Source organism: Schistocerca gregaria, chromosome 2 (genome assembly GCF_023897955.1).
Source record: "Schistocerca gregaria isolate iqSchGreg1 chromosome 2, iqSchGreg1.2, whole genome shotgun sequence".
Taxonomy (NCBI): domain Eukaryota; kingdom Metazoa; phylum Arthropoda; class Insecta; order Orthoptera; family Acrididae; genus Schistocerca; species Schistocerca gregaria.
In genome coordinates, this window is record NC_064921.1 from 448,186,733 (window position 1) to 448,200,377 (window position 13,645).

The window sequence follows — 13,645 nt, forward strand, 5'->3', positions numbered from 1 at the left end:
GGGACACACAACATTTATACACACAAACAAGCACACCTCATGCATTGCCAACTCCAGCATCTCAGGCCGGAATGAAACTATCACGTGGGATGCAAGCATCAATCTGGACAAGGCAGGGAAGGGGAAGGGAAAGCAGCATATGGGTGGGGAGAAAGACTAACACTGTCTGGTGGAGTGTGCAGGGACTAGAATGCCAGTGTCAGGAGCTTGAGGGGCAGGGAGTCAGAGAAAAAAAAAGGAGCAAAAACAAGAGGCTCAGGGAAAGAAGGCAGATTCATTGGCAAAGGGCAGCAAATAAACAGGTTGGGAGGCGATAATGAGGATGAGATGATAGGTCAGACGGGATTGAAACTGTTGGGTGGAGGGTGTGGGGCCAGTATGTTACTGTAGATTCAGGCCAGGATAATTACAGGAGCAGAGAATTTGTTGCAAGGTATAACACCCCAAATATAGAGCCTCTAATGACATCCCTTTTGATAGAAAAAGGTATAAAAATTAGTTATCCTGACCTTGATGGTAGCTACTGGCAACAAAATATTAACACTATTGAAAGTTTGACCAACAGGAATACTATGGAACTAACAACATCTATTCCACAGAAAGAACTAAATGAAATACTATCATGTGATCACTTAATCTACAAAGCATGAAACTCTAAATACAGAATTCGAATTATATGCTTTATGAAGATTAAAACCCAGATGAGATAAAGTGATCAGAGATAACATTTATATAAGAAAAGTGTTGTAGCCGCATCGAGCTGTAAGTTCACTGCGACTACAGTAAAAACTTCGATGGAGATGTTAATTCACGCTCTTGTAGATGTAATGATAGAAGCACCTTATTGACTGATACTATATTGTTTCAGACCAATCTGGATTTTTAAAGTTTCTCAAGTATCATCTTGACATATTAGTCAAAGTTCTGAAGACAAGTGATAGAACATTTACCCTTTAGCAAGGCAATGGAACAGATATTATAAGCGAGGGAAAAGTAACTCGCCTGATACTTAACCAATTCAGTGACTTAGTCGTCGTGATCTGTGATCATCATGAACATTGAAGGACACAGCAATATACCAAATGCTGACATAAACTCTACAAATAGACTTGAGTAGAAGTACACAGTCATGAAGAATTCACAGGTAGCCATGTTGTCGGAAGTTGTAGTCAATGTCAGAATTGCTGATGTAAATCGTAGCTTCAATTCCTTGAACGACAGATCAGTGTGCTTTCTAGTGCAGTGGTTAGTTGATTCAGAAGTTTAATAAACTCAGTTATAACTTTAATACTTTGTATCATCGACATCATTTAATTGAACTTCATTGTGCAACTGTGAAATAATTATTTTCTTGATAGAAGGCCGAAGCTAAAGCTGATTGAGTGACATTATTAACAGTGAACAGTAATGGAACATTTTATTATGACACTTTCTGTATGTTATTTAGAGAATACATTATCTTTGGATTTATAACATAGGTGTCATTGAATTATCACTGTATCAACACATTAATGATGCTATAATACTTCACAAATCAACATCCTTGTAAGACTATAATGTGGCATCAGCTGAATGGTGGAATTTATAATTCGAGATATCATATGATCTATGTTTCAACATTCATTTGCAAACCGGGCATAAAAGCTACTATTACCAAGTATCACGTAAGCTTGTAAGCCTGTCATGAACACATGAAGGATATTTGATTTATTGTTTTAGAGAAACAGAGTTGTTGCGGTACCAAGTTGTGCAGTCGCTGTGTGTGGCAGAAAAGAAAACAGACATCCTTCGAACACCATTGCTTCAATTATAAGCAATGGACACTTATACATTTTGGCATGCTGCTCCATTGATACACAGATATCTGTTAAAGGGAGATAGTATCTGAAACTAAATGAAGAAAGTGAGGAGTTTGTTTTAACAGTTACAGATCAGAGTTGTTGCGATTGACGGATGCCGACCTGTGTCACCCAGATTTGAACAACCATCCCCATTGAGCCACATGCACACACACCACAAAGGGTAACTCCCATCTGCACAGGTCAGAAAAACTGGTGGTGGAGGGAAGGATCCAAATGGATTTGATAGTTAATCATCCATTGAAATCAAGTGTGTTATGTTCAGCTGCCTGTTGTGCCACAGGGTGATATATTTTCCTCTTGTTCAAAGTTCGGCAGTTCATCATGGTGCACAGCTGGTTGGTAGTCATACCAATATAAAAAGGAATGCAGTGATTGCAGTAGAGCTGGTAAATGACATGGCTGCTTTCACAGGTGGCCCTGGCCCTGATGGAGTAGGATAAACCTATGACAGGACTAAAACAGGGAGAGCTTGGTGGGTGGATTGAGCAGGCTTTGCTCCTATGTCTTCCATAGCGATATGAACCTTGTGACAAGGGATTTGGATTGGGAGTGTCATAGAGATGGGCTAGAATGTTGTGGCGGTTGGATGGGCAATGGAATACCAATTTATGAGGGGTGGGAAGTATCTTGGGTAGGATTTCTCTCATTTCAGGCATGCTGATAGGTAACTGAAGCCCTTGTGAAGGATGTGGTTCTGTTCTTCCAGTCTGGGGTCATACTTGGTGATGAAGGGGACACTCCTTTGTGGCTGGCTTTTGGGAATGGTGGAAGGATTGAGGGCGTGAGGGGAAATGGCATGGGAAATCTGTTTGTCAAAAAGGTCTGGGGTGATGCCTGTTTGTGAAGGCACTTGTGAGACGAGACACTCATGATTCTGAGCAAGGGAGTTTTTGTCACTGCAGATATGCTGTCCCTGGGTGGCCAGGCTGTATGGCAGGGATGTGGTGGCCAGGATGTATAGGGGGGAATTTTTGATGTGAAATTGATAATAGCTGTCAAAATGCAGGTACTGTTGGTTGTTGGTGGGCTTAATGTGGACGGAGGTGCAGATGGAGTCATCAAAGATGAGGAAGTCAACATCCAGGGAGGTGGCATGCTGCACTGCAGAGGACCACACGAAGTGGATGGGAGAGAAGGTGTTGAGATTGTGAAGGAACGAAGATAGGGTGTCTTGGCCCTGGGCCCAGACAATGAAGATATCTACAATGAACATGAACCAGACTAGGGGTTTGGTGTTTTGGGAGGCTAGTTACGTCCCCTCTAGATGGTCCATTAAAAGCTTGGCATAGGAGGGTGCCATGTGGGTGCTGATGGCTGTGCCATGGATTTACTTGTATAACTTCCCTTCAAAGGAGAAGTTGTGGGTTGAGATAAAGTTAGTGAGGTGTGTGAGGAATGAGGTAATGGGTTTGAAGGCTGAAAGCCATTGTGAAAGGTAGTGTTCAATAGCAGTGAGACCATGGGCATGAAAGATATTGGTGTATAGGGAGTTGGTGTCAACGGTGATGAGTAGGGATCCAGGAAGTAAAGAGGTGGCAATGGTGGACAATCAGTGAAGGAAGAGGTTGGTGTCTTTGATGTGGGAAGCTAGATTATGGATAACTGGTTGGAAATGTTGACCAATGAGGGCCAAAATTCTTTCACTGCTGGCACAACACCCAGCCACAATGGACTGTCCAGGATAGTTGAATTTATGGATTTTGCAGAGCATTTAGAAAGTGGGTATGCGGGATATCAAAGGGGTGAGGAGGGAAATGGATTCAGGGGATATGTTCTGGGAAGGGCCTACATTTTAAGCAGGGTTTGGAGGGGTGGGATCACTCTGGTGGAGTTATAGGTGGAGGAATTAGGTAATTGGTGGAGGCCTTGTGCCAGGTAGTCATTTCAGTTCATAACAACAGTGGTGGAGCCCCCGTCTGCAGGTAGGATGGTTAGGGTGTGTATGGCTGTTCTTTCCTCTACTAAAAGATTGGCGTTCTGAGGAAGGGCCAATCCACCCATCCATCACTTACTATTCCTGTCCCATCATAGATTTGCCCTACTCCATTGTGGGCTGAGCTACAAGTGAAAGCAGTCACGTTGTTTACCAGTTCTGCTGCAAACATTGCACTTCTTTTTATGTCCTCTTGGGTAAAATATTCCGGAGGTAAAACAGTCCCCCATTCGGATCTCCGAGCGGGGACTACTCAGGAGGTCGTCGTTATCAGGAGAAAGAACACTGGCGTTCTGCGGATCGGAGCATGGAATGTCGGATCCCTTAATCGAGCAGGTAGGTTCGGAAATTTAAGAAGGGAAATGGATAGGCTAAAGTTATATATAGTGGGAATTAGTGAAGTTCGGTGGCAGGAGGAACAAGACTTTTGGTCAGGTGAATACAGGGTTATAAATACACTCCTGTAAATGGAAAAAAGAACACATTGACACCGGTGTGTCAGACCCACCATACTTGCTCCGGACACTGCGAGAGGGCTGTACAAGCAATGATCAGACGCACGGCACAGCGGACACACCAGGAACCGCGGTGTTGGCCGTCGAATGGCTCTAGCTGCACAGCATTTGTGCACCACCGCCGTCAGTGTCAGCCAGTTTGCCGTGGCATACGGAGCTCCATCGCAGTCTTTAACACTGGTAGCATGCCGCGACAGTGTGGACGTGAACCGTATGTGCAGTTGACGGACTTTGAGCGAGGGCGTATAGTGGGCATGCGGGAGGCCGGGTGGACGTACCGCCAAATTGCTCAACACGTGGGGCGTGAGGTCTCCACATTCCATCGATGTTGTCGCCAGTGGTCGGCGGAAGGTGCACATGCCCGTCGACCTGGGAGCAGACCGCAGCGACGCACGGATGCACGCCAAGACCGTAGGATCCTACGCAGTGCCGTAGGGGACCGCACCGCCTCTTCCCAGCAAATTAGGGACACTGTTGCTCCTGGAGTATCGGCGAGGACCATTCGCAACCATCTCCATGAACCTGGGCTACGGTCCCACACACCGTTAGGCCGTCTTCCGCTCACGCCCCAACATCGTGCAGCCCGCCTCCAGTGGTGTCGCGACAGGCGTGAATGGAGGGACGAATGGGGACGTGTCGTCTTCAGCGATGAGAGTCGCTTCTGCCTTGGTGCCAATGATGGTCGTATGCGTGTTTGGCGCCGTGCAGGTGAGCGCCACAATCAGTACTGCATACGACCGAGGCACACAGGGCCAACACCCGGCATCATGGTGTGGGGAGCGATCTCCTACACTGGCCGTACACCTCTGGTGATTGTCGACGGGACACTGAATAGTGCACGGTACATCCAAACCGTCATAAAACCCATCGTTCTACCATTCCTAGACCGGTAAGGGAACTTGCTGTTCCAACAGGACAATGCACGTCCGCATGTATCCCGTGCCACCCAACGTGCTCTAGAAGGTGTAAGTCAACTACCCTGGCCAGCAAGATCTCCGGATCTGTCCCCCATTGAGCATGTTTGGGACTGGATGAAGCGTTGTCTCACATGGTCTGCACGTCCAGCACGAACGCTGGTCCAACTGAGGCACCAGGTGGAAATGGCATGGCAAGCCATTCCATAGGACTACATCCAGCATCTCTACGATCGTCTCCATGGGAGAATAGCAGCCTGCATTGCTGCGAAAGGTGGATATACACTGTACTAGTGCCGACATTGTGCATGCTCTGTTTCCTGTGTCTATGTGCCTGTGGTTCTGTCAGTGTGATCATGTGATGTATCTGACCCCAGGAATGTGTGAAGAAAGTTTCCCCTTCCTGGGACAATGAATTCATGGTGTTCTTATTTCAATTTCCAATAGGGGGAATAGGGGGAATAGGGGGAATGCAGGAGTAGGTTTAATAATGAATAAAAAAATAGGAGTGCTTGTAAGCTGCTACAAACAGCATAGTCAACACATTATTGTGGCCAAGATCTGACATGAAGCCCACGCCTACTACAGTAGTACAAGTTTATATGCCAACTAGCTCTGCAGATGTTGAAGAAATTGATGAAATGTATGATGAGATAAAAGAAATTATTCAGGTAGTGAAGGGAGACGAAAATTTAATAGTCATTGGTGACTGGAATTCGAGAGTAGGAAAAGGAAGAGAAGGAAACATAGTAGGTGAATATGGATTGGGGGTAAGAAGTGAAAGAGCAAGTCGTCTGGTAGAATTTTGCACAGAATATAACTTAATCATAGCTAACCTACATTTCTAGCATTTGTAGACTTAGAGAAAGCTTTTGACAATGTTGAATGGAATAATCTCTTTCAAATTCTGAAGGTGGTAGGGGTAAAATACAGGTAGCGAAAGGCTATTTACTATTTGTACAGAAACCAGATGGCAGTTATAAGAGTCGAGGGACATGAAAGGGAAGCAGTGGTTGGGAAGGGAGTGAGACAGGGTTGTAGAATCTCCCCGATGTTATTCAATCTGTATATTGAGCAAGCAGTAAAGGAAACAAAAGAAAAGTTCAGAGTAGGTATTAAAATCCATGGTGAAGAAATGAAAACTTCGAGGTTCGCGTATGACATTGTAATTCTGCAGACAGCAAAGGACTTGGAAGAGCAGTTGAACAGAATGGACAGTGTCTTGAAAGGAGGGTATAAGATGAACATCAACAAAATCAAAACGAGGATAATGGAATGTAGTCGAATTAAGTCAGGTGATGCTGAGGGAATTGTATTAGGAAATGAGAAACTTAAAGTAGTAAAGGAGTTTTGCTATTTAGGGAGCAAAATAACTGATGATGGTCAAAGTAAAGAGGATATAAAATGTAGACTGGCAATGGCAAGGAAAGTGATTCTGAAGAAGAGAAATTTGTTAACATCGAGTATTGATTTAAGTGTCAGGAAGTCGTTTCTGAAAGTATTTGTATGGAGTGTAGCCATGTATGGAAGTGAAACAAGGACGATAAATAGTTTAAACAAGAAGAGAATAGAAGCTTTCGAAATGTGGTGCTACAGGAGAATGCTGAAGATTAGATGGGTAGACCACATTACTAATGAGGAAGTATTGAATAGAATTGGGGAGTAGAGTTTGTGGCACAACTTGACTAGAAGAAGGGATCGGTTGATAAGACATGTTCTGAGGCATCAAGGGATCACCACTTTTGTACTGGAGGGCAGTGTGGAGGGTAAAAATCGTAGAGGGAGACTAAGAGATGAATACACTTAGCAGATTCAGAAGGATGTAGGTTGCAGTAGGCACTGGGAGGTGAAGAAGCTTGCACAGGATAGAGTAGGGTGGAGAGTTGCATCAAACCAGTCTCAGGACTGAAGAACACAACAACAACAACAAGACTACCAGCTGTCTCAGGATGAAGGGCCACCACCAAACTGCTTCCAACAGCAAAGTATAACACCCTGTGGCACAACAGGCAGTTGAACATAACACACTTGATTTCAATGGCTACGTCACTACCCGAGCCATCTGTATACTTCCATGCACCACCAAGTTTTCTGAACTGTATAGATGGGAGTTGTCAGTACAACACATTCTCTGCTCCCATAATTATTCTGACCTGAATCTACAGAAACATACCGGCCCCACAACCCCTGATCCAACAGTTTCCACCCCATCTGCCCTATCACCTCCTCTCCATTCTTGCCTACCAACCTGTTTATTTGCTGCTCTTTGCCAATGAATCTGCCCAACGTTCCCCAATCCTCTCTTTTTTTATCCTTTTCTTCCCCAAATTCCTTCTCCACAAGCTCATGACACTGCCCCTGTTGGCAGTCCAGTCCCTGAACACTCCACCAGACAGCATTTGTCTGTCTCCCTACCCATACACTGCTATCACTTCCCCTTCCCTGCCCCTATGTGATAGCTGCATTCTGGCCCGAGATGCTGGAGTTGGCAAGCCATGTGTGCATCAGGTGTGCTTGCTTGTTTGTATGAATGTTGTGTCTCTCTCATTTACTGTTGAAGGCTGTGGCCTACACATAACCTTTTATGCAATACTATAACAGAAATTCTTCAACAGGATTGAAGGGGTCGTCAAGGAGAAATTTTCTTAGATTGTTTTCGAATTTTACTTTGCTACATGTCAGATATTTTAAAATTCCTTGGTAAGTTATCAAAACTTTTTGTTACAGTATTGTGCTCACCTTTTTCTTCTAAAGGCAGCCTTAATGTATCATAATGAATGCCATTTGGTCATCCCGTATTATAATTATTTCACATCATTGTTTCTTTTGAACTACAGTGTGTTATTTTCTACAAACTTTATGAGAGAGTAAATATACTGCGAAGCAGTAGTCTGAGTACCCAACATTTCAAAATATGTCTGTAAGATGAGCAATCATAACTGTGCACCACATATTATTCTCACAGCAGACTTCTGAGCAATATAGACCTTCTTTCATAAAGACGAATTACCCCAGAACATTATTCTATACAACATGATTGAATGAAAATATGTGGAATACGTCAACTTCCTGATTCGTCTCTTCCCAAGATCTTCAATGATTCTAAGTGCAAATGTGACTGAAGTAAGTTGTTGTAGGTATTCCATAATGTGCTTTTTTCAGTTTAAATTCTCATCAATATGAACACCTAAAATTTTTGAACTTTCCATCTTATTTATTATTTCCTCACCATGTGTTAATTTATCATTGGTGTAGTACAACTTGGTATGGAGAAGTGGGTCTTCTTAAAATTTAGGGTGAGACCATTTGCAGAAAACCATTCAGTGATACTTTTAAGAACATTGCTTACTATTTATTCTGTTTCTGTATGTATGCTTGGATTGACTATAATACTAGTGTCATCTGCAAAAAGGACTACTTCTGTTTGTTGTATATTACATGGAATATTGTTCACGTACATGAGGAACAATAGTGAACTTAGAACTGCGCCCAGAGAACTGCATATGTGGTTTCTTCCCAGTCAGAATAATGTCCCCACATTACATAGGTTGAATTACTAAGTAAAACTTCCTACATTCTTTTGGTTAGATATGAAATTATCCACAGTTGGGTATACTATCAGTCCCATGAAACTTCAATATGTAGGAGAATACTGTGTTTCACACAGTCAAATGCCTTAGATAAGTCACAGAAAACACCAGTCAATGCCATATTATTATTTAATGCTTGTAAAATTTGGTGAGTGAACATTTAAATGGTATTTTCAGTTGAACAGCTTTTCTGAAGTCCAAACTGTAATTTGTGAACAGTAATTATATATTGGGAAAAAACATAATTCACAGCCCAATACTGATGTCACTGTTTACATGAACTATTATTCAGGTTTAACACTGTTAATGAACATACTTACAGTGCACAGTTGTTCATTAAAAACAGCCACAGAATCACTGAGTCATCTTCTGGATGCAAAACTTTTATAACTTCTAATACATTTTCTGACTTGAAATATATATTACATCACCTGCAGTACATTTCCCTATATCAGTGAACGTAGATCTTGCTTCTCCAATGTTCAAATGTTCAAATATGTGTGAATTCCTGAGAGACCAAACTGTTGAGGTCATCGGTTCATAGACTTACACACTACTTAAACTAACTTATGCTAATGACAACACACACACCCATGCCCGAGGGAAGACTCGAACCTCTGGCAGGAGTGGCCTCCCACTCTGTGACATGGCGCCTCAAACTGCATGGCCAATCCGTGTGGCTCTTGCTTCTTCCAGCATGCCTCTTTTATGAGATTACAAAAAATTAGAAATCACTTTAGCTATTGTTTTTATTAGATTTTCACAAATTAGAATTAAAGATTAGCATTTGTGAGTTAATGAGTAGTAATAGAAGATTTATTTGAATGAGAACAATAATTTCTATTGAATTATGCTGGATAGTTTGCCTAAATATGGAATTATGTTCCAGGGACAATGTTTTTACTAAGGAAGCTAATTACTTTGAAACTACAAGAGAGCAAAAGTCACTAACATGGTTTTGTCATCGTTGTAAGAATACTAGTAATTGGATACATGTTTACTTGTGAAAAATGGCAACAAAATCTGAAATAACTGATATTTGTAACTAGCACAGTTTTTAGGTAAACTTATGGATTATAAATAACCAAAAGACTGTAATAGACTCTAAAGATAAGTTGGCTAAGCCCTGAGTTAGTATTCAAGATTTTAGGTACCGTGTCATGTAAATGATATCACTGTAGATATTTGCAAAAGAATAATAATAATTCTTTTTGATTTTTTTGGGGGGTGGGGGGTGGGGGGTGGAGAAAAATATAACAGCTGGAAAGGATCCAACTGCTTTGTTCCAGCTTTATCTACAGCCTAATATAACCATATCAGGATATTTTGGTAGTATGCCCATTTGACAGTTTTCCCTGTAAGCATCTGTGCCACCTAGCTGCTGTCTCATATGATGGTACATTGTTGCCTCACACTTCCTCCATCTCAACATGAAATTACTAAAGCAGTGTTTCTCCCCTTCAAATGCTGAAAAGAATTGCTGTATGATGCTCCACTTTATTAATGTGGTGCACCATATTTAGGTTGTTATGCATATGCAAACATACAAAATATTATGTATTATTTAACTGGAGAGATGAAAAATCTACTCACCAAGTGGTGGCAGAACACACACACACAAAAGACTGTTGCGACTGCCAAGCTTTCAGAGCCAGTGGCTCCTTCATCAGGCTGAAAGGTTGAAGGGGAAGGGAGAAGGGTGAAGGAAAATGACTGGAGAGTTCTAAGAAAAGGGGTGGATTTTTATCTATCCAGTTAAATAATCAATAATTGATTGTTTTTGTTGTTAAAACATTATCTATGTAACTTTATTTTTTCTGGATGATAGTTAAAATTATATTACAATCTCTCACATGTACACTCAAAATGTTCTAACTATTTTAAAGTTAATTTTCATGTGCTACATTAAATTTTGATGTTTTTCTATTTGTTGCACAGAAAAGAGTATACAGTGCACTTCTTCTGCAGTTAAGAATGAGTCCATCCTTAGATAACTACTTCATAATTTTTTGTTGAGGAAAAAAATTAACAGTTCATATATTGCAATTTATGGCCGTAAAATTGCAGGATCATTTGACGCTATTGTTTGTTATACTGAAGCAGCAGTTATGTTCTAGGTGTCATTTTTCTGCTAGTATATAGAATAAGCTGATAGCTTACATTAACATAATATACACCATTATTCATAACACCTGCTTCTCTTCATCATTTTCTGTATCAACTCATTTCACAATATTTAAGATTAAACTTCATGATGCTATCTACAGTACAATCTGAATGGGTACATAGTGTCATTTTTAAATGATCTCTTTTACTCTCATGTATGGTATGCTTTTTAATTGTCCAGCTGTGATGACTCTACCATTTTTATGCAGGCTATGTTTTTGCGACTAATCTAGCTTATTTTCATTAGGATCTATGAGTGATGGTCTACACTTACACATTAGTATTGTTGTTGTCTCTTTGTTATTTACATTCAGTTTTGGTATCTGGTTCCTGTTAAACCCATTGAAATTTATTTTATTTTCATAAAATACATAGGCATTCTGTGAAATTTTAATAGCTTAATTTTTGGCTCCAGAAGGTGAGAAAGAGACCTTAATCAACTGAGTGCAAGATCCAAACATTCAGTTTCTATCCCCATTTATTAGGTTTCATGGCATTTTTATATCAATATATCTTTAGGTATAACACTCATTTCATTATGGTCTCATCATACATGTCACTTATTGTAGCAAAAGTGCCAGGGGAATCCAAGTCTCATGGAACACCCAACACTGTCATGACAAAACAAATACACACAAAATTGTTCATGTCTTGAACTTGGTCATAAATAGTGTCATTATAGTGCACTGATAACCTTTCACAGAGTGGTTGGAGTCCAAGCAGTTATCACACACATAACACCATTGCCCACAATAATTTGAGAAGTCATTTCAGCTATGGAGATATGGTTTACTAATCAGCAATCAGGCCAGACATACACAAAAAAAATCAGTCTTAAAATACTGATACAAAAGCCACAGAAAATCACATCACTTATAATATCTATTATGTATGCTGTTGTGCTGCTTTGGGTACACAAAAGGCATTCTGTCTATTTGTATGACAAATTATTAATTTTTGACATGTGCAACATAGGTTTTAATGTCAGGCTGTTCTTTTATTACTATAATGAAACAGAAAAGAAATTTGACTAGAAATTTTGTTATACAGGTATGACTTTGAACGACTCAGCAATAACTTAGGGAGGGTGGAGAGATTTATTGACTGGCACAAACCTATTAAAGAAGGTTATTTCCCTAAACTTGACAACATCCTTGCAAGTAGAGTGTGGCCTTCAAGGCAGGCAAATTCTAAACTTCAAGTAAGAAATTCTTTTCCATTATGGCACTGTACTGTAAATATCTGAAGTGTTACTGAATTAAATGCTAAATGCATGTCTGTATTTTGTAGGACATTAATCGCAAAATTGATCAATTTGAACTTGACATTCAAGACCTGGAGAGATGGCAAGACAGGCTGTATGATGCTATACACAGAAGAGCAGCCATTGATGTGAGTCAGTTTATTTACATTTAGATTGTAACAAATCCCTATCACAGAAACATTGTTTATGCACCTTAAATATGTAATATTTCTTTCTATCACCACTTTCATTAACATTATTATTCCTTTTTTTATTTGCATATGTTTTAAGAAATCTTTGATATTTCTGATGTACTTTGTTTTTACTTTCTGGAAATCAACATTTCATGCATGATTTAATGTGGTATTATTCATATATTTCCTTGGAAGTTTAGGGAAAAGGTATGTTCGACAAGTAAGATGAGAAGTTACATCACTTTAATGAACTAGAGGAAGGAGTAAGTTCACTAGCAAACTCAAGTTTTTGACCAAAGCCTTTAATGAATATTTTTTGGAATGAATTGTTTAATTTTGTGTCCCAGTTTGTACAGGTGTTTAATAGTTGCTTGGTACAGTTTTATTTTATTTTATTTCTAGTTGTGTATGGTTTGGCATAGGGGGCTGTAGCAAACCTTCTGCTGTGGCATGCATGCTTCAGTGATACAGACAGCTGTGCAATAAACGCAACCACAATGGAGGGGTCTTTGTGTCTAATTTCTTGAAAGAGGAGCAACAGGTTTTTCAGTATTTGCAGGGCCAGCAGTCTAGGTGATTGACTGATCTGGCCTTGTAACATTTGCCAACTTGATCTTGTTGTGCTGGTACTGTGAATGACTGAAACCAAAGAAAAATGACAGCAACTATTTTTCCCGAGGGCAGCAGTTGTACGGTATGGTTTCATGTTGGTGCCACCATCTTCTGTAATATACTCTGGGTGTAAAATAGTCCCCCATTCAGAAATCTAAGTAGGCATTACTCTGAAGGATTTTGGCATGAGGAAAAACAAAACTGGCGATCCATGGGGCGGAGTGTGGCATGTTATATTCCTTAAGTGGATAGGCAGGTCAGGGAAACTACAAAGAGAAATGGACGGGCTGAAATTAGATAGAGTGTGAATTACTAAGAGGCATGACAGGAGGAGCAGGACTTTAGGTCAGGTGAATATGGAGACTAAATACAAAATCAAATAGGGGCAGTGCAGAAGTAAGTCTAATAATGAATAAGAAAATATAAATATGGGTACACTACTCTTAACAACACCATGAATGTGTTATTAAAGACAATAGTGGTATAGGTGTACATGTAACTAGCTTTACAGACGAAAAAGAGATGGGAAGAATGTATGATGAGTTATAAGCAGTTGTTCAGAGAGTTAAGGGAGATGATATTGAATTGCAAATAGTACTGGAATTAAATAGGAGGA

General features: G+C 40.5%; 1 protein-coding gene across 1 annotated transcript in view; it reads left to right on the plus strand.

The window, feature by feature from the left end:
- The window catches only part of LOC126325567 (phenoloxidase 1-like), a 180,408-nt gene that overhangs the window by 73,686 nt on the left and 93,077 nt on the right, over nt 1-13,645 (plus strand). Inside the window, exons 8-9 of the mRNA XM_049995261.1 lie at nt 12,031-12,181; nt 12,271-12,372. Of these exons, the coding sequence (XP_049851218.1) occupies nt 12,031-12,181; nt 12,271-12,372 (253 nt within the window). The remainder of the gene's footprint in view (nt 1-12,030; nt 12,182-12,270; nt 12,373-13,645) is intronic.